The 26,575-nt window shown below is 39.1% G+C and overlaps 1 protein-coding gene across 1 annotated transcript in view; it reads right to left on the bottom strand.

The window, feature by feature from the left end:
- Positions 1–10,726: 10,726 nt before the first annotated feature.
- Positions 10,727–26,575, bottom strand: part of SLC39A8 (solute carrier family 39 member 8) — a 65,901-nt gene continuing 50,052 nt past the window's right edge. The window contains exons 4-9 of the mRNA XM_005418256.2: positions 23,444–23,613; positions 22,901–23,023; positions 21,705–21,872; positions 15,190–15,397; positions 14,498–14,682; positions 10,727–11,829 (exon numbers count right to left, since the gene is read on the bottom strand). Of these exons, the coding sequence (XP_005418313.1) occupies positions 11,683–11,829; positions 14,498–14,682; positions 15,190–15,397; positions 21,705–21,872; positions 22,901–23,023; positions 23,444–23,613 (1,001 nt within the window). The 3' untranslated portion in view covers positions 10,727–11,682. The remainder of the gene's footprint in view (positions 11,830–14,497; positions 14,683–15,189; positions 15,398–21,704; positions 21,873–22,900; positions 23,024–23,443; positions 23,614–26,575) is intronic.

Genomic DNA, 26,575 nt, shown 5'->3' with positions numbered 1-26,575 from the left:
GACTCAGCACTCATTTCCCCACACCTGCAATCCCCCTCTAGCCCTTAGTGCCTTGGCTCAGGACTTGGAAGCTGCCCTGACCCACAGCCCACACAGGCAGGTTGTGCTGCCAGGGCCTGGCCAGTCTCGTTGTCCCAGTCTGCAGGCACCAAGTGCCACTCTTGGACTGCCTTCCAACTTCCTTTAACTAGAAAGGGCACAACCAAGGTCTCATCTACTCAATGAAAAGGAAGTGTTCAAGGAAGCAAACAAAGTGCCACAAAGGATATACTCTACGTAATCTTAAAAGTCTTATAGGAATTATATTGATCCCAGCCTTCAAGTTAAGTCTGTGTATTTTTGATGAAAGGAGATTTTGACTTGGCTGGATTCAGCTGAAATATATGGTCTTGCTGAAAAGGAACATTAGCTCATTTACTTTGACCATGATATGAACCAAATCATCAATCTAGACTTGGACCTAGATAGACAGGACATCCTTCCAGCTTTGCAAAGCCAGTTAGGCAGTTAGGACTCCTGCATTTGTCTATCCAGGTTAAGAGAGATTCAGTGTTCTTTATCTCTTCTTTGAAAGAATAAAAAGAGTTTTAAAATACAGCCTATACTGAGCAGTTTACTTTTGTAACTAAAAAGATGTCACCTTGTCATCTTGGATCTCAGCGTCTGGAGTAGAGAAGACCCTTTCATTAGTCTGCCAGACAAATAAATGTTAATAGCAGCAGTCAGCCATGCTAAATCCCACTCCTGGGGGAAAACCCAGGATCTGGCTGCAACTACTGACCAAAGTAACAAACATGGAGTTCTGACTTTCAGAACTGTGCTGTATCTGTGGGAGGGAATCTCCTGCCTGAGGGAGAGCCATGAGAGGTCAGGTTAAGGCAGGGTTTTGATACCAACTAGTAGAAACACAGAAGGGCAGAACTATGAGAGTACTGGGTATCCTTTATAGTACTTCTTCTTCCTGTTGGCTTCCAGAATAACACGCATTGTTTTGCCATTCTCAAGACTGTACACAGAGGGCTAAAATTTTTTTCTCTTTTTTAATAACCACCTGAGAAGCTTCCCTGAAACTTGCCTGCTGAGGAGACAGAAGGAAAGAAGTGTTTTGCCTTCAAGGTTTGAAGCACTTTGGCTTGATTTGTGTATTTTTTGAAGAACAGTCAGCAAGTAGGTCTCCTGCCACTCTTATAACTGTGAAATTGCCACCCCAGGAACTGGCCTCAGTATTGTCAGGCCTAGGGTCAAAAGCAGATCTGAGGCAAGTTGACATCGACATGCTTTTATTTCTGTGGCAATAGCAGAGTGGCAGCTTGATCTCACCCAAGATGGCTATCCATTTTCTAAGTGTTTTATAAATATTAACAGTTTGCAATGCTCTAAACTGATACACAGGATGGACCATTATTCAATCTTTGCCATTTCAGGGAGGCAGAGAAAATTAAGGGTGAGGACAGACTTAAGTTGTCTACACAAAACCACAGCAGTGCCTGAACTCAGACCCATCTTTGTGTGAAAGTCAGCAAATGTGCAGGTGGGATCACATGCCAAGGACTCACCAGTGTGATTTAGGGACTATTGTGGCCAAGTTTTTATTGACTTATACCCCATTCAAGCAGATACTGGCTGCATCACCATATGAATACAGTCAGCCTTGTTATAGGCACATGCTGCTGCAGACCCAGGAAACCTGGGCACCTCTGTGCTATGTTCCCCAGGCTTTCACTAAAGAATCACTGCAAACCAAGCTGAATGCTTCTTTATCTACAGTGTCAGCAAGCCATATGGTCTTACTCCTCTTTGATGTCTTGTTTTCCAGAAGTGAAAACAGAAAACATTTGAAATCACTAAATTTAAACATTACGTGTTATTTTCTGCATTATAGCCACTATGACATACCTATTTAGGAATTTTGCTCATATCATTCCTGAAGTGGCAGGAGATTTTCAGCTTAAGGCCAAAAACACAAGCAGAGAGCTATCAAGTGTCCTTGCTTCTCCCATCTTAAATACAGTATCTTCCTTGCTATTCATTCTTTTTGTTAATTACTTTTCAGTGATTTGCTGCTCCCCCCCTCCCAGCCAACAGTGAGGAAGTGACAGAAGTTTTTTCCTAAACCTTTCTCCAGGAAGCTGCATTCATATCCATTAAAGTTAAGCAAACACACTAACATTTAAAAGGGTTTCAACTGTTTAAGCTAGCAGGCACCCTTAAATGTCCCTAGACTCCAGTGGTTTCATTCCTCATAGTAAAATCTCAGCAACTCAAAGGTTATCACCCTCATGACAGAGTCACAGAAACATCCAGGTGGAAAAGGCCTCCAAGATCAAGTCCAACTCTTGACCAATCACCACCATGTCAACTAGACCATAGCAGTAAGTGCCACATCCAGTCATTTTGTGAACATCTCCAGGGATGGTGACTCCACCATCTTCCTGGGCAGTCCATTCCAATGTTTAACAACCTTTTCTGTGAAGGAATTCCTTCTGATGTCCAGCCTGAACCTCCTCTAGCATAGCTTGAGACTATGTCCTTTCATCCCATCGCTGGCAGCCGATCAATCCAGCCTATCTAGATCTCTCTGCAGCATTGGGGAAAAAAAAAAACCCAAAAATACACACACACACACAAAAAAAAATCCCCCCACCAAACCACATAAAAGAAAAATAGTGACATCTTCATAAAACTTCATTATGCTCAAATTAAAGCAACCAAAAACTCAGTAATCGTTCTCAGAAATCACAGTTCATGCTCTCTTGAAAATAACAAGCCCCAAAAAAGAACAAAGATAGGAAATTACAAGCTGTAAACACATTGCTTTTAATTAGCCCAGACAGAGGAGCATAGCAGGCCCACTATTTCACTTACCCCATTCCTGATGCAGCTCCAGTGGCAGGCATGTTGTGTCGCACCCTGCCTACCCTGCTGAGCAACCCTGTGGCATCGGCACAGCTGCAGCAAGCAGGGCAAGACATTTGAATTCAGGTACTCAGGCTCATCTTGGACTCAGCTGGACACTGATACACAGCTGAACATGTGGACATGGAGAAATACAGGTGACCTGCAGCTACTACCATAATTTTTATGGTGTTCACAAATTATACCCCACAGCAACCATATAACTTCCAGCTCTTTGTGCAACAACTCAGAGCAATGTTGTATAAAGGCTTTGTTTCAGGATTCCCTTGGAAGCGCTACATGCAGCAGCTACTACTCTAATATTCTTGCTCCTGGAGAAACTTGCCACAAGTCCCTTTGCCTTATGCTTCCCTTGGGTTTTCTACACGCTGGGCTGGAGCACAGCTCTCCAGCCAGCATCCTCAGCATTTCAGAAAAGCAGCAGCACCCAATACAGGTTCAAAAAGGCAAACAAGAACAACTCAGCTCCACACCAACCACAGTGGCAGAGGTTCTCCAGGTTCCCTACCTCACGGTTTCCAGCAATATTGCCTTCTTACCTGCTCAGCTCAAATCTACACAGAAGTCCAAAGCAATTCAACCTCCTCTCCAAGGTCTTCTATTGTGATGCAGATTCCAGTCACTTTGTTTTCAAAGCCAGGTGTTCTGCTTTCTCAAAAGCCTTCAGGTAGAAAAGTCTCTCTCTGGCTCATATTTAATCCCAACAGAAGCATGATCAGCAGCAAGATGCCAGCAAAACCCAGGAGGAACCATCTGTTCTATTTTAAACATCTTTAAGAGTTCTTCTTTAATGCATTTCTGGTGTATCTTCATCAAATTTTTTAAGTTTTACAGCAGGTTGTTTCCTGGCCCTGGCAAAAAGCCTCACTCAACCCTGCTAGAGAAATTGTGAAGTCAACTACCACAGTTAATGGCTTCATGCACCACCTGGGCTGGGGCATGGCCTGGCATGTGCTGCCTTCCACAGCACTGGGAGCCTCCTCTGGTAGGGCGCTGGTCCCATCTGCAGCCCACACTACAGCACAGGTGCAGGCACTCACCTCACCTTGCTGATAATATATTCCCCCATGGTAACTCTCTCATGTGCCTAACCCAAGTCTTTCCCACAAAATAGGGGATCTTATATGCTACTGTCTTTCAATTCTTTATAGCATGTGCTTCAAATCCATGTGGGGCTACCAGTAATCAGAGTGTAGGCATGACAAGCTGTAGTCACCTACCTATTCTACTTGCCCTTTTCCAGTCTATATAAGGCATCAGCAGTTTTCCCATTTCTCTTTTCCCAAGACATCATTCCCCACATTACCAAGCCCTGCCTTCTCAGTATTCCTGCCCCCAAATCCTCCAGCTGACTCTTCTTAAGGAGTACTTCCCTCCTCTGAGAAGCACATTGCCAGACCCAAGCTTTTCCTTCTCTTCATTATTTGGTTTCTCAAGAGCTGGCAGCCTCGTTTTCAGCCATAGGATCATTTAGCATGGAAAAGACTTCTAAGGTTGTCAAGTCCAACCATTCTCCTCACACTGGCAGGTTCACCACTGAACCATGTCCCTAAGTACCTCCTCAATTCCCCTCACAGCAGCAGCAGCAGTAGGTGCTGTGCCATTCCCTTCCCATATTGGCATTTCATCTTCTTCCCAGGGATTCTCAGATGATCAGCTGAGCAGACTTCTCCCTCCTTTGCCCTCAGTGAAGACTGAACAGTGCCCAGAGGAGCTAATGCCTTCCATATGTTCCCATCTTTGACAGAGTTTTTTTTTAAAAACTGATTATTCTTGTTTAAAGTATAAAACTACAACATTTTCTAACATTAAAAAGGAAGTCACTGTTCACCACACAAGGGGAAAGCTCTCTTTGAACCATCTTTCACTTCACAAACTAGAAATCACAGTGTGTCCATGACACTAATTGCAGCATTAAGTGTAGAACTCAATTAATGTAAATAAAAGTAATTACAATAATTATTGCTACTGTGGTGCAATTATATTACTAATTGTGCCCTCTCAAATTATGATCACCCTGACTTGCATTTCTGGTATCAGCTATGTCTTTATATACTCCCTGCCTCCCTTCTCCTTCAAAGGGAGAAAGACCAAGAAATTTCCTTCCTCACACACAGCATTCCATCCCCTACCAGCAATCTAACCAAGCTCTCTTGCTCTCACCTGCTAGTACAGATATACTAATCTTAGTTAGGTTTAGTTGTTCAGGAGACAAATAGAGTAGATACGGGTGGGGACAAAGCAGAAATTGTGGCCCACAGAGTGCTTTCTACCATGTAGTTATGGATAAATTTTTTCTACCAATACCATTATTTTCAAGTTTCTCCTAAACCACAAACTAGGATGCAGTTTCACTTTGAAAATATAGAAGAAGAATGTTTCCTGAGCCCTCTAGGCTGGAACTGTGCAGGTATTTCACACCCACACAGCACAAGTAATTACCAGTCAAATGTGGTTGCAGCTCCAATTATTGCTCTATAACTATGTTTGTACCTATGTTTGTGTCTAAATCACAAGGTAAATATGCTCTGGAGAGGAAATCACAGTCCCTGGTACACCAGTTGCCTGAAGCAAACAGTTACACATTTACCCTTTCTGAGAAGCCACTTTCTTTCCAGAGGAAATAAGAGTGGACACAGAAGATGAGAGGGTGGAGAAAGGATGTTACTTACGTGGGTGACACCTCAATGCGGCATCATGACGAATCTGAACACCCACCGAGTTGACAGCTAAGAAGTACTCTGAAGATGCACTGCTGACATTGTCTTATAAATAGACTGAAACCTCTCTGTTGTGTCCTACTCTATGACCTTTCTCCACAGCATGGCTAATTAGACAAGGAAACAGGATGTTGGTCAAGAAGTGAGGTTGCAAACCAGCAGCAAGCAATCCAAAAGTCTTCAAGAAGTGATGGCATATAAAGTGTTGTAGAGAGCACATGGAACCAGTACAACATTGTGGTATTCTAAGTGCCAGTGATGCCTGGAGAGGTTACCTGGAACCAGGCTAGACAGAGTGAAAGGAATAAAGTAGGTGCTTATTAAAAGGCCTTTAAATGATGCACCTTGGGCAGTACAAGAGCCTGGCCATGGCTCTACCCAAGATGGACACAAGATGGATGACCAGTCATGAGTTTTCACACTTTCATAAGTTTTGGGCCATTTACATATTGGGGTTAATTGTCCAATTACAGCTTCAGGTTATGAAGTCCCATCCTCCCAGACTGCTCTCCTTAATTTGCCCTTGTGTACACTTTTGGGCCCAAAGCTGCAACAGTGTCCTTGGTTCTCAGGCTGGAAAATGATTGTTTTGTCTAACTAAACTGTGAAAAGAACTCACTAACCCTTTATAGAAAAGTTCAGAGTTACACACTAGGGCAGTACAGAATCTGAAAAACATGAAAGCTAAAACTTACGGCATCACCAAGGGTTATCATTTTTCAGATGAAATGTAAAATGCAGGTTCTGCTTGCTGTGACCATTGCTAGCTTTTCAAAAGTCCGAAGCTTTACTTTCAGTGTAGCAAAAGATCCTTATGCCATCCATTTTTACTCTTTTGTGGAATTGTTTCGTGTGGCATCCACATTTTCTGGAAAAATCCCTTTGCCCAGGATTTTTCTCCTAGGAAACTGAGAAGCCTCAGAGAAAAAGGAAAACAATAATTATCTGATTTGCTTCTCCTGTGTTTTGCTCCTTTGGAATGTGTTTGGAAATTGTTTACCAACAGGTGGTTGTTTCATTGGTTTCTGCTGTGAGTTGTTTTGACTCAATGGCCAACTGGGGCCAAGCTGTGTTGGGACTCTGAAGAGAGTCACGAGCTTCCATTACTATCTTTTTAGCCTTCTGTAAGTATCCTTTCTGTATTCTTTAGTATAGCATAGTTTAGTATTCTTTAATATAATCTAGTATCATAAAATAATAAATTAGCTTTCTGAGAGCATTGAGTCAGTTTCATCATTCCTTCCTGCCACAGGGCACCCTTCAAAGACAATCATTTCATACTACCTTGTAGCTGCATTCTATGATTAAAAATAAAATAAAATAAAATTAAATTAAATTAAATTAAAAATGAACATGCAAAACTGAAGAGTGAGGATGTTGGTCTATGGCAATTTTCATCCCAAAGACGTTAGAATACAGTCATGATAGAACGAGTTTTTAGTTGTAAATATACATTTAAGACAAAAAATCTTGTGCCTAGAACGCACTATGCAAATATATACTTTTACCACTTCATGGAAGTACACCATCACTGTGTCACAAAGAGCTACTGTAATTTCATGACAGAGTAGAGCTTTCTTATTAGGACTGACTGCCTTATCAGCATGGCTGTCCTTCCTGCACACACTGTGAAAATGAGCACACACTGCTGGGTTTATCCAAGCTTGTACAGATCTCTCCCAACACAGCCCTTCACGGTGTGGCATGGACAGCCCATTCCACTCCTCAAGGAAGAAGTCACACACACTGCAAGCCCAACTTTACTATGTAGGTTCCTAAGCTCACAAAACGATCTTGGCAGAAAGCAGTTCAAGCATAAAATATTGTGTGTGTGATCATATAGAGAAATCACTCAATGCTGCCTCCATACACAAAGTTCTCCCTGAAGTATAGAAGAAATCTTTTACAAATACTTCAGTGAACAAGGCCCTTTGTTGTTACCAAAGGAAGTCCTTCATTTCATTTAAGCTGCTATGTGATTTTTCTTTATGGTAATAAAAGGAATCATAGGATTTGCTATGACTGGAAGAGCAATAAAAATAATAATTAAAAAAGGAGTAATTTTTATGGATTTATTTTTTGAAAAATAAAAAAGGGTCAGGGAACCTCATCTATTTCCTTGCCAATTCATAAAAGATGTGTCTTTGATTTCTCTAATATACCAATGAAATTAAAAGTTAATAGAACTCTACCGAAAGAAGACAATTCCTCTGCTGCCACAGAGAAATATATTCTTTAATACATCACCATTCATCATGACTGAAGAGTTTTTTTGCACTTGGGTCTGCTGTTTGTAAAAGGAGTTTTAAAATCACATCATAACTTACTTCTAGTGAACACATACCTATTTGAAATCATTACTAAGATTTTCTCAAGCAAAAGGGCATCTGTATTATTTTACTAATAGCTTATTAAAATTATCAAGAGCTTCCTGTAGAATAGAAGTTATTAAAAATAAGTGATGTAAAGAGAGACTGTGATAAACCTTACTAGACCTAACCAATTTCAGTATACGAAAACCTGAGAAATAATTTCAAATTCTTCTTAACATCACACACAAATAGGATTCTCTCAAACAAAAATGTTCTAAAATAAGTTTTCATTTGCAAGTCATTGCAAGAACAAAAAAAATACAAATCAGCGACATAGCAATATTTTTTTTGTCTTGCAGAAACAACTTGGAAATTATTTACCTTTCTCCAGTCAGTTTTTTATTGTTGTATTTACTGTGAGACAAGCACTTTATTAGCTTTTACCCATGAACTGGAGAAGTGCATTTTAGTGCAGTTTATATATCCTTTAGGCCAATGCCATCAAAGCCATTTTGTATTCTCTAGCTAACTAAATCTGCTTGACTCATATAATCTTGTTTCATGTTTCTTCTAATTAGATTGTTTTTTTCACTCTTCAGCACTAGAGGAATGCCTGCTGCACATCATCTTCTCAAGAACCAGCCCAGACAGAAACAACTGCTGCTGTTTTTCCAACTGACTAAGGCTAGCTGGATATAAATACATTTTCTTCTTGTCTTTGATTGTCTATATCACTACTGTTCTACATAAGAAAATATCTGGTATAATAGGTAATGCTTTTATTGAACAGGATTACAAGGTTTTTTTTTTCATTTTAATAACTCAGACATTGCCAAGAACAACTCCACAAAACACCACGAGGCTAATTTTGGCAACTTCATGGGTCTGATTGTGATTTAAAGGACCAAAGAAAGACAGAAAGCAGTAGGAAATTAACAACTCTCCACGGAGGTGGTCAAGGGAGAATGTTTAGAGTTTTTGTCCTCAGACTCAGGAACTATTATTTCTCTAAAGGAAATCAAATTTGGATCCTAGGAATCCTTTACAGTGCTTTCACCCAGAGCAGCTGTATTATGGAGAATTACATTACTGCATAAATTCAAGTTACATCTTCTTTGCAGTTCACTTCCTGTGACATTCTGTATCTCCTATTTGTACCTCAAACCTTACTGTAGAACTTACCTTTTAAATGGAAGAAGATGCAGGAACTGTGGAGGGTATTTAAATTAGAAGAAAGCATTATGATCATAATATCAACCACAACACATGTAATTACATTATCTTCTTCAAAAGCACTGTAATAAGGAAAGGAAAAAAAAAAAGGAGACCATGTATTGGGTACAAAACAAGTATAGTATGGATTAAACTCCCAAAATAGAATGCAACCTTGCCTTTGACAGGTACATTACATCTACTGCCAGTTGATATATGGCGTTCTCTAGTCTTCATTCCAGCAACCTCTGTCAGCTTGACACACATGTACATTTTGAGTTGAACTGCAAGATAAGGAGATGAGTCTCTTCTCAGATTGTAGAGATAACTTGTGCATCAAGTGTAAGAGCTGTTAAGGCACCTACAGCATTCCTGGAAAGGATGGGATAATACAGTAAAATAAAAGTCAAGAACTACAATAGGCATTTGGTGTGTTTGCATATATGAGATTATTTGCTGGCACCTACCAATCCATAGAGTAACAGCCTGCAGAAGGAAATCCAAGCCAGTGCCCTGTTATTCAAATCCTGGAAATCATTGGGAGTCCTAGAATAGGAATAGATGTGTTTTGTATGTACTGGACAAGGATCATAGCAGAGATGTACAGACAAACAGGTTCACACAGAAATCAAAAAGCTTTCTTATGTGCTGAATATCCCATAGCAGAATAGGCAATTTGGTTTGTGACTAAAGCATTACTCAAAATCAGACTTTGCTCCATCTCTAGTCTGCTCTGTGATCTAAAAGTAGGTTATTCCAATGATTTGCTTGTCTCAGTTTTTCCTCCTTAGGGAATTAACAAAAATCAAGTCTCCTTTGCAAATATTTGGATTTAAAGGTGAAAAGTACGATTCAAGCATATTATTAAAATAATCTGATGAACTAGGAATGGTCACATTATTTTAGGAAGTCTATGAACATTCATAATTACTTTAACACACCATTGTCATACACAAGAAATGTCATTTGTCATTTACAAACAGCTTATATACCCAAGAAATCAACAAAGAATTAAAGGAAAGACACAGTGGACTCCTCTTCACAGAAACTTAGAGGGCACAAAATAACTAATGAATGTTTCTTTCCATACAGCTACTATATTTACACTTTATTATTTACAACATATTTTGAAGTATTATTTACAACTCCTGTGCAGTTTGCCTTAAAGCTTTTATTAAACAGACACTTAGAGAAGTTATTTTTTCCTGAGGTAATTACAGATGATATTCAAATAAAGTAGTAAAGTAAATACTTTGCCTGGTAGAAAAAATATTTTAATAAAGAATTAAAAATAAAATAGTTGTACCTTCCTACAGCAAGGAAATACATCAAAAACAGTACCTCCTTTGAAGCTGTAAAACTTGCTTAAAAATCAATGAAAAAGTAACTTACTGGAGAATAACAACAATTCCTTCAAAGCAAAGTGGTGATTGAAATGGAATGTATTTTTAAATGAATTTCCTTGTGCTCATCTTACAGCAGATTCGTAATGAGTAGATGAATTGTTTATTTCAGAAGAACTCATATATATATAAGCATGATTTTAGAAAGTTCACACGCAACAGATTGTGGTAAGAATTTGTATATTTTATTATCATTTCATTCCATCCAACTGCACACAAAGAAATCATTCAAATTATGAAGAAAGCATACTGGAATGTTGATTTTAGCAGGTTTTTTTCCTAAATTCTCCTCTGCAAGACTAAAGAACTGATTTTTAAAGGGGTTATATGGGAAACTTAAGTATAAAACTTTATTATTTTCATAGAATACACAAAACTTGAACATTTTTAAAGTACTCAATGTTTCTAAAATATTATGGAGTTGATAAACAGTCATAAATTTAACACAGGTTCCCTCTAATTAAAAAAAGTGGTTCTCAAAATAAATCAACAATTCCCTAGTGCATTTATAAAGAGAAAAGATCAAAAGCAGGAACTGATACTTTTCCTTCCAGTGTTAATTAGTAATTAAAAATCTTAGCTTCATTAGTACCTACTCTGAAATGGTTTGATTTTTTTTTTCTTTTTTTTTTGGTGAGGAATGAAGATGTTACACAGACAAATCCTGCAACAAAAGTCATAAAAATTAACCAGTTTGGAAACTGCTTGCCTTCATCACAGTTAAAAAACTATATGAAACTGTATTATTTTCTTTTAAATACACATCTTCCTTGTAGACCTCAGCTTTCAGTTGGTCTGGATTTGCACGTAGCTGCATGTATTGCATAATTCTACTGGCCAAGTAACACCCTTCCTCTATGACAGTTCAGATATGTCTGATAATTTTAAGTAGAAATAAAAATATTAGCATAATTTTTTGGCATCACACAGAAGCTGACAGCTCCTACTATTTGGTTCAACTGCAAGTCCTAAAGAAGAATTGCCTGTATTTGGGGCAGGAGGGACAGGATGAGCCTTGCCACTGTTTTAAAACCGAGTAGATGAAATGAATGTCCCTGTATGGATTTCAAGTGTCTTCCATTTGCAGTTTGCTTGATGTCTCCACTCCTGATTCCGTCGTCACAGCTCGATATTTTCTGCATACAAGGTGATCAGCAGGATAGCAGTAAACCCCGTGAGCAAACCAGCATTCTGAATGAGGAAGAATGTCAGATCTGTCTTTCGTCCCGTCACTTTCTCCCGCAGCATATCGTTCATCTCTGGGAACTGAAAAAATAGGATATTTTTAGGTAAGTATTGCCATCTCGTGGTAGCATGCTTAATTTAAGGCATTAAGAAGTGAACCATATTGCTACTTTAGACTGAATATTAGAACTAACAGTGTGAAGGCAGTCACAGGAAAATATCGCACTCATTACCCTGAAAAACCACTCCACCAAGGATGGTAAGATGAAATGGTGTTTTGTTCCTCTCTACTGTGGCTTCATCTGGCTGTGTCTCATGCAAATTTTCCCTTTTTGATTCTAGCAGCCTCCTAGGTTCCAATTGTTGGTCCATGTGTTGCTAAGAGCAGCTGCCCTTGTATTGCTAAATGTTTTGTTTCTTCCTTCACTGCCATAAAGAGAAATCCTTGTTTGGGAAACAGAAGATTAGGATTCTTCTGCTTCATCTAAAGGAAAATGAAGTGAAGATGAAAACACGGGCAACTCCTCAGAAATCAGAAACCTTTCACATGTGGAAGGTCTTGGTGGGCTTGCCAGGTCAAGTAAGGAAGAAGAGGAAGACTACTGGTGTGAAACTGGTGGTAACACATGCAATATGACATTACAGTGCCATGAAGGGATTCTTCATTCCATAATATACGTCTTAGTGGTATAAACAGAAGAGCAAAGGGTGATTGATCTGCTGCTAACTGCAGAAACAAAGATACTGCCTCTGGAGCCAGTGGAGGTGATGGCAGAAGAGCACAGGTATGAAGTTCTCTGCATGGAATGATTCAGGGTATGTGTTAGCTGCAGGTAAAGTCAGCTACAGTGGCTTTTGAGAAATAAGCCTTAAAGTATTCTTCTGTTCTGCTGAGACTAGCATAACCAGAATACAACGAAGACAGTTTATTTCAGCCCTAGTCAGGAAGCCTTCAGGCTGGGTGACTCCAAGACTGTATCTTTATTTGATCTCACAGTACAAAAACAGGTATTGAAGGTACTGCAATTCTTGAAGAACAGGCTAAGGTTAGTGGGAAAAGCCCAAAGTTTCCCAGAAATGGTTCCAGAGTTCCGTCACACTCTTGCACAACAGGGCAAAACCAGATTAACTTCATGCCATACAGCAAGGCTCATTTGTGCACACACCTCAGCATACATTCCCACCTGCCCACAGTCTCCCCACTCAGTGATCCCATTGGCAGAGGTTGGACTATGCCAATACTGGCAGAAAAAAGAACAGCAAAAAGAAAAGGAGGAAGGTATGACATTCCAGTTAATCCTACCTGCTTCTGGACAAGCAAACCAGAAGTGTGTGAAAATCATAAGAAAGTGGAAAGCCAGATCTCTGTACAGAGCACTTCAATACCCTATTTCAGACTTTTCAGGGGGAAGAAAAATTCAGATAGGTAACTGATACAATCCAAAAACCTATAAAAAGAAAGAGAGGAGGGTACAGGGAGAGAGACAGATAGAGAAGAACAGAGAGAACAGAACAACAGATACAAAGAAAAGAATGTTACCTACTTTGATGGCTTTAATAACAAACTTGAGTCACTATGATTTATGCCATGAATTTTACACATCAGAGTTCAGTGCATTACTATTCATTATATGAGTGAAGCTAAACAAAAAGCATTAGCAATTAAGGTACTGCAAGCTTATAAAATAAACTACTTATATTGTTCATAACTCTAACAACATATTAAATCCTATACTATTACCTAAACTATAACAGTATTTAATGAAATAGTCACTATAAATATATGACAGTTCCTAAATGCACATGGAACCAAACTGAAGTCTCAAATCTTTTCACATTTGGGCCTCACTCTTCCAGTTGTGCACTCAAATGGATTCTCATGTGGCAGATGCAAACACCTTTGCACCTGTTGCATCTTAAGTCAGTGTTCTTACAACACTGACTTAAACATAATAAAACTTAAAACTCTTGAAAGATCTCTCTCATTTTGAGACAAAACATCATTGTAAGAGGAAATTGTGGAATATTGCTAAGTGCCTGTGAATCCAATGTCTAAATACAATCTGGATTTTAGCACAATTTCTTTTTCTCATATCTTCTAGCACACTTTGAAAAATGAATGGTAGACATACTATTTTGAATAGAACTCAGCAAAATTTTTAGTCTGAACCATTGAAAATGAGGCTGGCACTCTTTGGTTTAAATCAGGACAGAATTTAAATCAAGTTTTTCATTATCACTGTGGTTACACAACACCTTTCATTCAACTCAAAACTTAATATTTAACTTTATTCTGTTTACCTTTCTAGCTTTTCCTCCACAACATGGTTTAAATAGACAAACAAACCTTTTAAAATAATAAGGTGAAATAATGTGACACTTTAAAATGCTGAAACAAAGTATTTATACACTTTGTACTCTTTGATTAAACTAGGTCAAATTCATGAAAGGCTTGTCTCTGTCTAAAACCCCTTTTCAATATTCATATGATGAGGTGAAAGGCTGTAGTGTTTCATGAATAAACATAAATTGTTATCGATAGGTGAGGCTTTATGAAGCCTTACCTATCGGTAACAATAATTATCTGTGCACCTCCATTAAGTGTTTAAGTGATGATATTCTATTATTATTATTATTGTTGGCCACTGGCTTGAGAAGGAGAAAATACTAAATTCTGCGGGAGAGACTTAGGGGAGTATATGGTTTTTTTGCAGAGAAATAAATAACTGAAAACATAATTATATCTCACCATATCTGCCAGAGAGATGTACAGGAACATTCCACCAGCTATAGCAAAGATGATGTTAGGAGCAAAGTTGTTGCCTACTAATATTCCAAAGGCCAACCCAATGTAACAAGAACATGCAGATAGGAAATTGAAAAACAGAGCCTGCCGAGTACTCATTCCTGCATTAAGCAAGATGACAAAATCCCCTAGAAGAATAAGAAAACAGAAAACCATATTGAGAAAATGATATTGTGGTTATTCTGATGTCAAAAGAAGTCTGAAGACATTATTTGTATGCACATTATAACCCTTGTTGGTTTTTTTCGTTCAAACAGGTGATGAGGATTTCCCTTCAATACTAATGAAATTGAAATATTCTAAATAAATAGTGATGCAAGATTGAGCTAAGAGCACAGGAACACACAACCACCTATGATGATTTTGGGGTTTAAAATTAATTAATACAACACTGTCTGCACCATATATAAACAGGATAATTAGTACCTGTCCAATATATGCTCCCAGCTTCCACCCACCTGCACTTGGGAACTTCCTGTGCCAGATGTGTGTTTTGGTACTTGGTAACTTTTTGATGAATATTTTTTCTATTAATTTGTCTAAACTTTCTTTCAACCTCTGCCAACTTTACGCCAACACAACCACCTACAACAGAGATTTCCACAGCAAACAACATGTGCAATGAAGTTCCTTACCCAGTTCATGAGGAAACTCTTCACATAAGATGGCTATGGAGGTACTGAGCCCTTGAAGCAGAGACAAAGTGAAAGAAGCCCCAATCGCCAAGCCATCTATGAAATTATGTACGGCATCACTCAGTGTCACCATCCAAGCAATGGTCCCAATCTTTGACAGTGGACGCCCCTTAAGACACTTGCATAAGCTGCTTTGGGTGGCTCCTTCCTGAAAAAACAAAATATAATAAAACAATTACACAAGGCACTGATTAAAGAAGTCAATGAATCACACTTCTGTCTTTAAATGAATGCCCAGTATAAGCTCAAGCACTGCTGCATATAGAGACCAAATTGCTTTGCCCAAGAAGCAAATGGCACAGCAGAAGCACCAAATGTTTTCTTTTTCCACAAGGTGATGTGCAGGTCTCAATCTCCCTTCTGACTGCAAAGTGTTACCTGGATGCCCTTCAGCTGAGACAGGAAGCAATTCAGGTCACAGTGGTCTGAATGTCTCTCTGGAGTCTCTGTCAGATAAAGATGGTCCCAAGCCTCCCCTGCCACCTCTACATAAGCATGTACAGTCAGAAGTATCTGATCTCAGTGACTGGCAGCATCTGTATTTAAAACAACTGGCACCACATCATGGTCTCAAGAGACATACTCAGCTACCACAGTAACAGAATTCTATCTACATGATATATATGATGTGTCTCTACTGTAGAATGTGTCTACAGTATAGACATATTCAGATATTCCATAAAGTTTATTTCTAATTTTGGGCAATGATAGTCAAGTCCAGGTATTCAAATTAATTTCTACAAAATGAATGTTCAATAAAAACAGTGGTGGCTAATTTTGACTGCACAATTAAAGGCTCAGAGCATGAAATCAACAGGCTAATATAAAACTCAGTGCACACACCCTCCAGGGATCTCACTAATTCTCCCCAGAAGTGGAAGTAATTTATACATGGGGTGCCATGAAATAAAGAAAAACTTGAACACACGTAGAAGGAACTGCCATTTTAACTGCAAGCACAAACTAAGCGCCCCTAAAAGTTCTTGGTCACCCATTTGATGAATTTCTATACACACATACTGCCTTTATAGAATATTTGCAAGCATTATAGTATTTCCCCCCATTTTAAAAAATGCTTATATAGCATTAACTAGTGCTTACTTACTGGAATATATAAGCAGTAATATATATGTATGTATGCCTACAGACACACACAGCACAGAATCACAGATTAGTTAAGGTTGCAAGAGACCACAGTGGCTCATCTGGTCCAACATCCCTCCTCAAGCACATGGCACAGGATTGCATCCAGGCAGTTCCTGGATGCCTCTAATGAGAAAGACTCCATAGCCTCCCTGAGCAATCTGTTCCAGTGCTCAGTCACCCACACAGTAAAGAAGCTCTTCCTCATGCTCAGGTGGAACTTTCTGTGCATCAGTCTCCGTCATCTCTTCTCAAGGCTGAACAGACCCAGCTCCCTCAACCTTTCCTTCTGAGAGATGCTCCAGCCCCCTCATTGCCCTTGTGGCCTCTGCTGGACCTGCCCCAGGAGCTCCATGTCCCTCTTGTGCTGAGGAGCGCAGAACTGAGCATAACACTCCAGATGTGACTCACCAGGGCTGGGCAGAGGGGCAGGATCACATCCCTGACCAGCTGGCAATGCTCTTCCCAATGCACCCCAGGATGCCATTGGCCTTCTTGGCCACAAGGACATCGCAGGCTCATGGACACTCATGGACACACCAGGACACACAGGTATTTCCCTGCAGAGCTGCTTCCAGCAGGTCAGCCCCCAGCCTGTGCTGGCGCCTGGGGTTATTTTTTCCCAGGTGCAGGACCCTGCATTTGCCTTTGCTGGATTTCAGGAGGTTCTGCTGTGCCCATCTCTCCAACCTGTTGAGGCCCTTCTGAAGGGATATTGGCCAGTCCTCACATATTTGTGTCATCAGTGAACTGCTCAGGAGGCAAGCTCACTAAGTCCTTGATGAATATGTTAAACAATAAAGGGCTCAGTACTGAACCCTGAGGGACACCACTAGTGACAGGCCTCCAATGACATCCTGACCCACTGAGATCTGCCATTCAGCCAGTTCTCAATAAACCTCACTGTCCACTCATCCATTCCACACTTCCTGAGTTTGCCTGTGAGGATGTTGTGAGAGACACTGTCTAAGCATTGTTTAAGTTAAGGCAGGCAATTTCCACTGCTCTCCCCTGAACCACACACATCTCCATTTCTTGAAGTAGAAGAATATAGAGGAACATCTCCTTCTCTTTAGGAAAAGGCCAAAGAGTATTCCAATAAATTTTCCTTAGTTATTAAAAACAACATTGCAAACTGGTTTAGTTTTGCCATATGCAAATGCTACCAGGCAAACTGATTTTTTAACTACAAGGAAATAAAACGATCAATAACTCCTTGCAAAATCTTTAAGAACTGAGCTATAAGGTCTGTCGCATGATTTGCTCACAGGCCTCTTATCTGATTACATTCTTGTATTTAGGAGCTACCCTGGGACAGGACAAAAGTTCAGGTCAGGAATTTCTGAGTCAGGTGCCTATTGCACTGCCTGGAACTCATAGATAATAAAGCCTTGGTTGAGTAGTGCCAAAACCACCACAAAGCAGCCCCTATTCAGTCTACAGGAAGTTCTGAAATTACATTTTTATGATGCAAAAATGAGCAATGGTATCAAAAAGTCAGGAGTTTCCCTGCTGATTCAAACACATAGGTTTTAGATTTGTATTACACAATTACCTTTAGTTTTTGAAGGCTTTCCTCTCAACATTTCCTCTAACACAAGCAGTGCCAATCATTTCTTTGAGATTATTAATTTGTACATGTACTATTTCTGTTTGAGATAGGATCACTTACAAGTAATAGATCTCTCTCTTAATCCATGAAGACAAGCTGAACATCACTTTAAGTAAGAAGTAGTACAAAGCAAGCCACCCAAAATACATGAGTATAAGAAAACCCAAATGCAATTAGCAAAGCTCTTCCACCAATTCATCCAGCTTCCTGAGGTAAAGATCTGCTCTCTAATTTTTTCTGTTCCCTGGTGACCATCCTTCAAGTAGACTATAAACTGAAAGAAGAATTGTTTTGTAGACCATCCTGATTTCTGCCTAAGCACATCATCTTTCTTGCACATTTTTCTAGCTTCACTGAAGAAAGGGAGTTTGATCTAATGCACAAATTTTCTTTATAAATAATTCACCCATTTATTTCCACCAAAAAGAAAATTTAAAGTAATTGCAATTAATTTAGGGTACCAGTATTGATTTACTTCTAAAAATTACTTTATTGATTCAAACTTCCAAAATGCAGAAACAACTGTAGTTTATAAACTAGGATTCAGTTTCTGAGGCACCTTTGTTTTATATATATATATATATGGCTATCGGCCATTTACATTTACTGTGCTGCTCTGAAGTATCATAATTCTTACATGTAATCCATTTTAAAGAATGTCTTGACAACTTCTCTCAATTATATAAAGTACAGTGGAATTGCCTTTCTGGATCTACTTTCTGAAGTTTACTAGATCATGTATCCAGTAGAAGCAGATGAACAAGTAATACATATTCTTCCTATTTAAGATAAAGGAGACTACTGACAAAATACCCTACAAACACACAGGATTCCAAAGCAAAAAATCAGCAATATCTGTCTCCTCTGGACTATTTCCATTTTGTCAGGGTACTTTAGCATACATCAAAAGAGATGTATGCTAAGGAGCTCTCTAATACCCAGCCGGACTATCGGGTTTAATTTTTATTAATTATTAGTGCAGCTCTACATCATTCATATCTCCACCGTTTATGGTAAACCAAAGACATCCTTGGTATTTATGCTCTTCTAAACACAGGGGGCGTTTTAAAAAGTAATGGCCTCTCCTTCATCCCCAAACTTCAGAAATTATACAGAGAAATTATACAGAAATTATAATATAATATATCTATTATATATATTATATATAATATATATATTATACTCTTATTTTATCCTACGATATCTCGGATTACTATTGCTATTTCCAATGCATGTCTGAGTCCCTCAGACATGAACCAGACACGCCCTCTGGAAGAGCCCACAGGACTAAGAAGGAATCCTGATGCTGCCACCAGGCAATAAATAAAGGCACTGTAAAGTTTTGTTATACAACTCTAACAATGTGCACTCAGGAACACAGATGTTTCAGCAATTTGTCTCTGAAATAACTTTCCTTCAAAGTTTCTGTTGTCAAGCCACATTTCAATGCATAGTAGATACAAACTTTGAGTAGAGCACAAAGGTTTCCAAGGTTGCACTTACTGCTGCAAGTGAAAACAGAAAGTAGGTGACTAATTAAACATTTACTCTGACAGTCAATTTCTTCTGATATTAAAGGAGAGAATATAGCTGGATCCTCACGGCTGAAAACAGTTACCACACCTTAGCACAATCAGGCTTCAAATTTCCTCTTTAAAGCCTTCATTTTGATTTCTGACTACTCTGTATTTGCCCTCCTTAACAAGCTGTTGATTATGAGGACACATTAAAATGCTCTTGGGTATACATTAGCTTATATCAAGTGGTTTTGCCCTAAATAGTACATTCTTGTAAAGTTGAATAATGCATCCCTACTCTCCTGACATTATCCTAACTGCCCCAAAGCACCTTGGCCACATTGACCCTCCCCTGACCTGGCCCTTTGAACCTCACTGGAGGAGGACAAGAGCAATGATGGCTTTTTTGTTGCTACACAATATCATAGAACAATTAGGTTAGACCTCTAAGGCCATCGAGTCCAACCATTAACCTAATTAGCCAAGTCCACCATTAATCCATATCCCTAAGCAACATCTCTCTGCACCTTTTAAACACCTCCAGAGATGGTGATTCCACCACTTCCCTGGGCAACCTGTTCCAGAGCTTGACAACCCTTTCTGTGAGGAATTTTTTCCTAATATCCAGTCTAAACCTCCCCTGGCAGAACTTGAGGCTGTTTCCTCTTGTCCTGTCACTTAATATTAGAAAGAAGACATCAACCCCCAAGTGGTACAACCTCCTTTCAGACAGTTGCAGAGAGTGATAAGGTCCCCCCCAAGCCGCTTTACTCCAGGCTAAACAATCCCAGCTCCCTCAGCTGCTCCTCATAGGGCTCATGCTCCAACTCTTTCACCAGCTTTCTTGCCCTACTTTGGAGATGCTCCCACACCTCAAGGTCTCTCTTGTAGCGAGGGACCCGAAACTGAACACAGGATTCAAGGTGCAGCCTCAGCAGTGCCTCAGGGCAATGATCACTTCCCCAGTCCTGCTGGCTGCACTGTTTCTGTCTCTGCAGACAGCAGAGGCTTCTTTTACTTGTTTTATAAATCTAGAAAATAAAACTTAGGGACACTCATAATACTAATTCCCTCCTGGTGCCCATGTAATTTTAATAATTAAGCATGTTTCTTCTAGTTTTTAAGATGCTCAGTATCCACCACACTTCACAACATTTCTATGGTAAGGACAAGTACAATTTTGGTGTTTCAAACTGTGTGCATCAAATGCCCAGTGAGCCTGCAGCGTCAATGCAGGACTCCCAGGTTCTCTCCTGTTTGTTAGGGACTGCCTCTGGCTTGCTCTCCTGCTTGCTCCTCTCTGCTCCCCACAACTTACTTAACTGGCTAATAAAAATGGATGGCAAACCAAAAATCTCTTCTATGGCAAAAGTCTGCCTTAAGACATCTAAAATTCTTTTACTTTGTATTATTGTTTTTAATAAGGCACAGTACTGGTCCTCCTTGCACAATACTGCTCCTCTCTACACATGGAAAAAGACTAAAGAAGCACAAAACTTCCTCTTCCTACTTCAATTTTCTTCTCAGACAGAAGGAAGTTGTATTTGCAGTATGAAAACAAACACAAAGAAACACAGTGAACAAATCTGAAAGATAATAATACTTAAACCAGGAGTGGCTTCTTTCTCAACATATCACCTCTGTGGTTCCCACAGTATCCAAATACACTGTGTCATCACAAGCAGTGCTCACAATATACAGCCTGAAAGTTACTGTATTAGTTCTTCTCTTTAATTATTGATTTGGTAGAGCCAGGCTCTCACACTTAACAGCTTTATGTATTCAGGAACAAAATACGGATCATTTTGTATGATCAATGTTACCATAACAGTAAAATACACCACTGTTCTTTAAGCAAAACAGTAACAACAACACCAAACCAAAATTAGCCAAATTGAATACAAATTAAAATCTGATTAAATACATCTCTCTGTCCAGCCCATTCCAGCACTGATATAACATAGCCCTTTCAGTTGGATACAAATGGAGTGCATCACTCAGCTTTTTCAATCTTGCCCCAAAGCTTGCTCTTGTATTTTTTTTTTCATAGGGTTCAACCAAATTATAAGCTGTAACTCTACAAAAACTTGACAAAAGTAATAAAAATTCATATTAACTCTCCTCTCAGATATGCTTATATAATTGGCAGGGAAAAAATAAATAAATAGACACAATTTTCATACCTGTGCTGAGATCACACTGATGCTGTCAAAACCAAGATTTCCATTGCTCTCTACGACAGCTGAATTTGCATAACATGTGCCCCCATTGCTGGATGATGATGGTTTGGGTGAGGTAGTCTTATCCTGAGAATTATTCTCTTCTCCATTTTCAAAGTAGTTGTGGCCAGTCTAGGTGGAAAATAAACAAGTAGGTAGCTAATTAAAACAAAAGCAAAATAGCAATGTAAGAAAATAAAGACAAAAAGGAAAAGGTGGGTGGGAGATCATACTCATGCTGCCTTGCTTTCCACACCAAGTGATTGCTGAAATGAGCAGCAGTGAACATTTAATTTTTTTAATTAACTCCAAACATATCTAAGTTCCTAACTTATCTCTTACTGTTAGCTAATCAGAAAACATGGGAGACTTTTCATTTCTATACCTTTATGTAGAACATCCCAAGCCAACCTGACCAAAAGTCATGATCGACATTCGCTGGTTATTCATGGTTGCTTGTCAAATAGAGCTCATTAGCCTTTGTCTGCTTACATAATTAAAGAAAAACAAATCAATTTTTTCTATTTCCAGCTATTGCAAATGAGGGACAGTTGATCATCATAATTTTCAGTATCAGCAACACTCAAGTGAGCACACAGAAGACAAGTACTCTGACACTGGGTGAAAAGCAAAGAGGAGACAACTGCACTTCTCACTGAGCAGGTCTGTGTACCAGACCTTGGGGAAACACAGAGCTGAAGTTACTGAACACAAGTCAGGCCCTATCAGTGCAGCTGCACTTTGCAGATGACCAAGAAGGTGTATCTGTCACACTGATTTCTCCTGCCCAAGGAGGAGCTCCATGGGCAGACTTCATTCTCTCCACCTCTTATATATTTCCATGTTTTTCTGATGCATTCAGCTACCACAGCAACAGCTTGGCTGTGGAGAGCAACTGGAGTATACACCAAAGAGAGCAGACCACACTCACATCTGGATTCCATTCCCAAAGCTGCCTGCTTGTAACTCCCTCAAAAAAGTGAGATTTCTTGCCCTATTCATATGGGTTTTAAACAGATATATCAGAACACACACGAAGGCTGAATTCCTCAGATAAAATAGGAAAAAACCCCCACATTTTATCCATCTAGCAAGTGTCTCACAGAATATGACAGGTACTTTAAGGCAAGGCTCATTCAGTTAGTGATAGGTGTCATTACCTTGTTATAGAGCTTTAGTATCACTTTAAGAATCCTTTCCACAAAGAAGAGAATGTAGAATCCACCAAACACAGCAACAGCTTTCTCAACATAGTTATCGACTTTTGGGTCAAACCCAAATGCCTAACAGGGAAGGAAAAAGCAGTGCGAATTACTCAGTATTCTTAGTACATTTACAGAAAAACAAACAAATGTCACACTGCACAGACACACCTCTATCACAAAAACTGTCTCTAGACCAACCACCAGTTTCCATGAACAGAAATTGTAAAAGATTCTGGTATCATTACATTTTTTAAACTCGGAGAAAATGTTAACAGTGTAGCCTATTAAAGTTCACTACAACTTTATCCAGTGTATTTCTCTTTTTGTTTAGAGGCAGAATAACCCTTGGTCCTTCCCAATGAACAACAAGACATAGATCTTTAGAAACTAGTATGCAAACCTGTAATGATTTGTATCATTATATTATCAAATAATACAATGGCATATAATAATTCTATATATCATTATTATTATCAAATAATTATTCTCCTTGCTTACCTCTGGAATGAGCTGGAAAATTGCATTAGAAAACAGAGTACCAATGGCCAAGCCCACAAAGTAAGTTAAAACCTTGGGGAAATATGACTTCTTTAAGAAAGGAGTTAAAATCAATCCCAGAAGTGATGCCAAGTTAATGATAGACACAGCCAGGAACCCAAATCCCCAAACTGTGGGTAAAAAAAGAGAAATACAAAATATTTTAGTATAACACCCACTTCAGTCTGCTTGTGATTTCTCTAATTGCTAAATTGGCATGGAACTAGTAAAAGAGTCATTCCTTGGTTGAAATTAAAACTCACAAATATAAAATTCTTAAAATGCATAGGCAGTTAAGATGCATACCTGCAGAAAGGAAATATCTGAAAATATTTTCTGGGACAACCATATTAAAAATGGAAACCATGCTAGTAGAATATATGGGCTAACCTAACTGCTGGTAATGTAAATGAGGTCTCTCTACAGTCAATGAAGAGTAAAAATTAAGGCTTAGGCCAATAGTTGGAGCAGCTATAGCACAGAGAAAAGATAAAACTTCTTACTAGTCCCAGAGTCAGATCCAATTGACATTTAATTCTAAGAAACTCCATGACAACTCCAGTTGTCTTGGCTGTACCAGATATAAAAATCCTTCCTGATAAAGGATGACTCCTTCAAATCACCCTGAGGTGCTATCTCAGTTCCTAACACTCCTCCTGTCATTCAAAGAAATTTTGCTGGCTGAAAATGCTGCCCATCACTGTTTTTCAACAGGTGAGGTGAGAGACATCTGATAGTTGAGATAATTATAATAGAGAAAAGGAAGTGCATTAAAAAAGAGGTTCTAGGTTTAAAAACAAGGATATGTGATTTAGGTATGCAATGGCAAAAACCTTTTCTAAGAATCAGTAAATGCAGCAGGGTTCAGCATGACTTTGTTTCCCTCACCATAAGCATAATCTCAGATATTTAGCGTTCAGGCACCAGGACTTGCACAAATCCATACCATAATTATTCTGGAGCCTGAATTATAGGTTGGAGAGGTGTGGTACGGTTGTTGCTGCTCGTAGGCACTCACAAAGTTGTGCCTCTATAAGGAACTTTTTTTTCCTAGTGACATCTCAAATCCCTATGAGTAGAGAGAAAAACTTTAAAAGTTGTGCTAAAGAGGTCTACAAGGATGACCCAAGTAATGCCACAGAACTACAAAGTAATGCAAACGGACAGAGAGTTTGTCTTTAAAAGTTAACCACAAAAAATAATCAATGCCAACACAGTGTTGCCTAGATGAGAACAGTTTCATATAATCCAGAAAGTTGCATCATTATAAGCTTGTATGTATGTAGGGAAGTCACCACAAATTCCTCTCTGCATAGCAGAAACTAACAGATCAGACTATGGTCTGATATTATTTCCTGGAACACAACTGGCACACACACTAAGCTAAATTCCTCACCTGCAACTGGGATGCTCTACTCTGTACAGTGTCACAATGTTTTTGTAAAATCAATTTCATATCATGTCAAGAACAGAAAGCATTAGAAACATTCAAAGCATTTGCAGATGTATCAATGCCAATTACAACATTCATTTGCCAATTTTAAGAGAGCCACACAGAGAGAGGGAAAAACAACTAGATATGGGTAGATTCACTAAGCTACATAGATTAATTCTTATTAAACTAAATGACAATTGAGATAGTAACTATATTTTTAAAATCAAATTTATAATAAACGGGTTTCCAGTATTATCATGAGTCAGAAAACACTGTCTAAATGTGGGATTACTACAAACGTACAAGAGTATTTTAGTTTTGTGCATGGACATCTACCCATATTCTGTGCAAAAATGTACATTTTTAACTGAGCTGAAAAAATTCCAAGACAACCACTGTTGGCAAAGTTCCTGCATTAAGGACTGTATTTCACAATATTATGTGCCTTAAAATGGTTTTATTCACTAGGACTCCATCCACACTCGTCTTTTCATGAGTCCACACATCTCAGAAAGCTGGGTAGTCTGACTTTATGTACCAGAGCAGGGCACTCAGATGCAGTGCTAATTCTTTCCCTGAGACTGACGGCTCAGTCAGTTTTTGCTAACAGCTATTATTCTTTCTGTCTTTAAACTGTAATCCCAATAAAGAGACAACCAAGATACCCAAAGGCACAAGAAATCCAAAAAATAAAACTGCAGGAATGGAAGTAAGATGCCCTCCTTAGAACACTGCTGCCCAGCAATGTTCCTTGTAAGAACAGGCAGACTCAGGCTCTTCCTCAACCTTGACCGGGGATGAAGAGGAAGTTAAGTGCATGAATACCTTTCTGAAGAAGTCAAGCAGAGGACACAGAAGGTGTTTGTCTTGGACATGAGGAATGCCACTGGGCAGTTTCAGCTGTTTGATACCTCTCTATACACCTCCCTATTATCTTTCAAAGAAGAGAGCAAGGGGAGGAGCTGAGTGTGCTCAAAGATCAGATAGTTTTACAAATCTCAGGACAAAAGACATTAAAATGTGTTGCTTTCCAACTTCCACTCTGCTTTGGCATCACTTATTTTTTATTCAGAGCAGCTGCTCCTAAAGCTCATTGGACTGGTTTCTTCTGCACGTCTTGTCCATTAGTATTTTGGAATACACTTTATTATTAAGAGAGTGGTGGTCCCTGGGGAGAAAATTCACATAGGTACAGCTGGAAACAGGCATGGAGGATTTTGCTCCATGGGCATTCATTGAAATCATCTGGGCTCAATGCTACTGACAGATTCACTTTGTGATGGGGTGGGGGTGTATAAATCAACAGCTGCATTGGGCACTGGGCCTTTCTAGGAATCTCTGTTCAAACAGGTACCACTGTGTGTCACAGTGGTTTAAAATGCCTAACCATGGGCCTGCAGATTTCTTGTGCTGCAGCCAAGGGAGGGGCAGGGAGAAGGCTGCCTTGCTTATCTGGCTATTGGACATTGCTTCTGAGCTGGACATTGCTTCAGAGCTGGCCAGATAAAAGAAAAGCAAGAAAGATGGTCTAAGAAGCTTAGGAGGTTAACTGTAGGTCAATGATTCCATGTTCAATCTACTTAACCAGCATCCCCTCTCAAAAAAAAAAAAAAAAAAAGGAAAAAAAAAAAAAAAAAAAAGAAAAAAACCCCTCCTCC

This window comes from Geospiza fortis, unplaced genomic scaffold (assembly GCF_000277835.1).
Source record: "Geospiza fortis unplaced genomic scaffold, GeoFor_1.0 scaffold11, whole genome shotgun sequence".
Lineage (NCBI taxonomy): Eukaryota > Metazoa > Chordata > Aves > Passeriformes > Thraupidae > Geospiza > Geospiza fortis.
The sequence above is the reverse complement of the archived record's forward strand: the minus strand, read 5'-3'. Positions and strand labels throughout refer to the sequence as shown.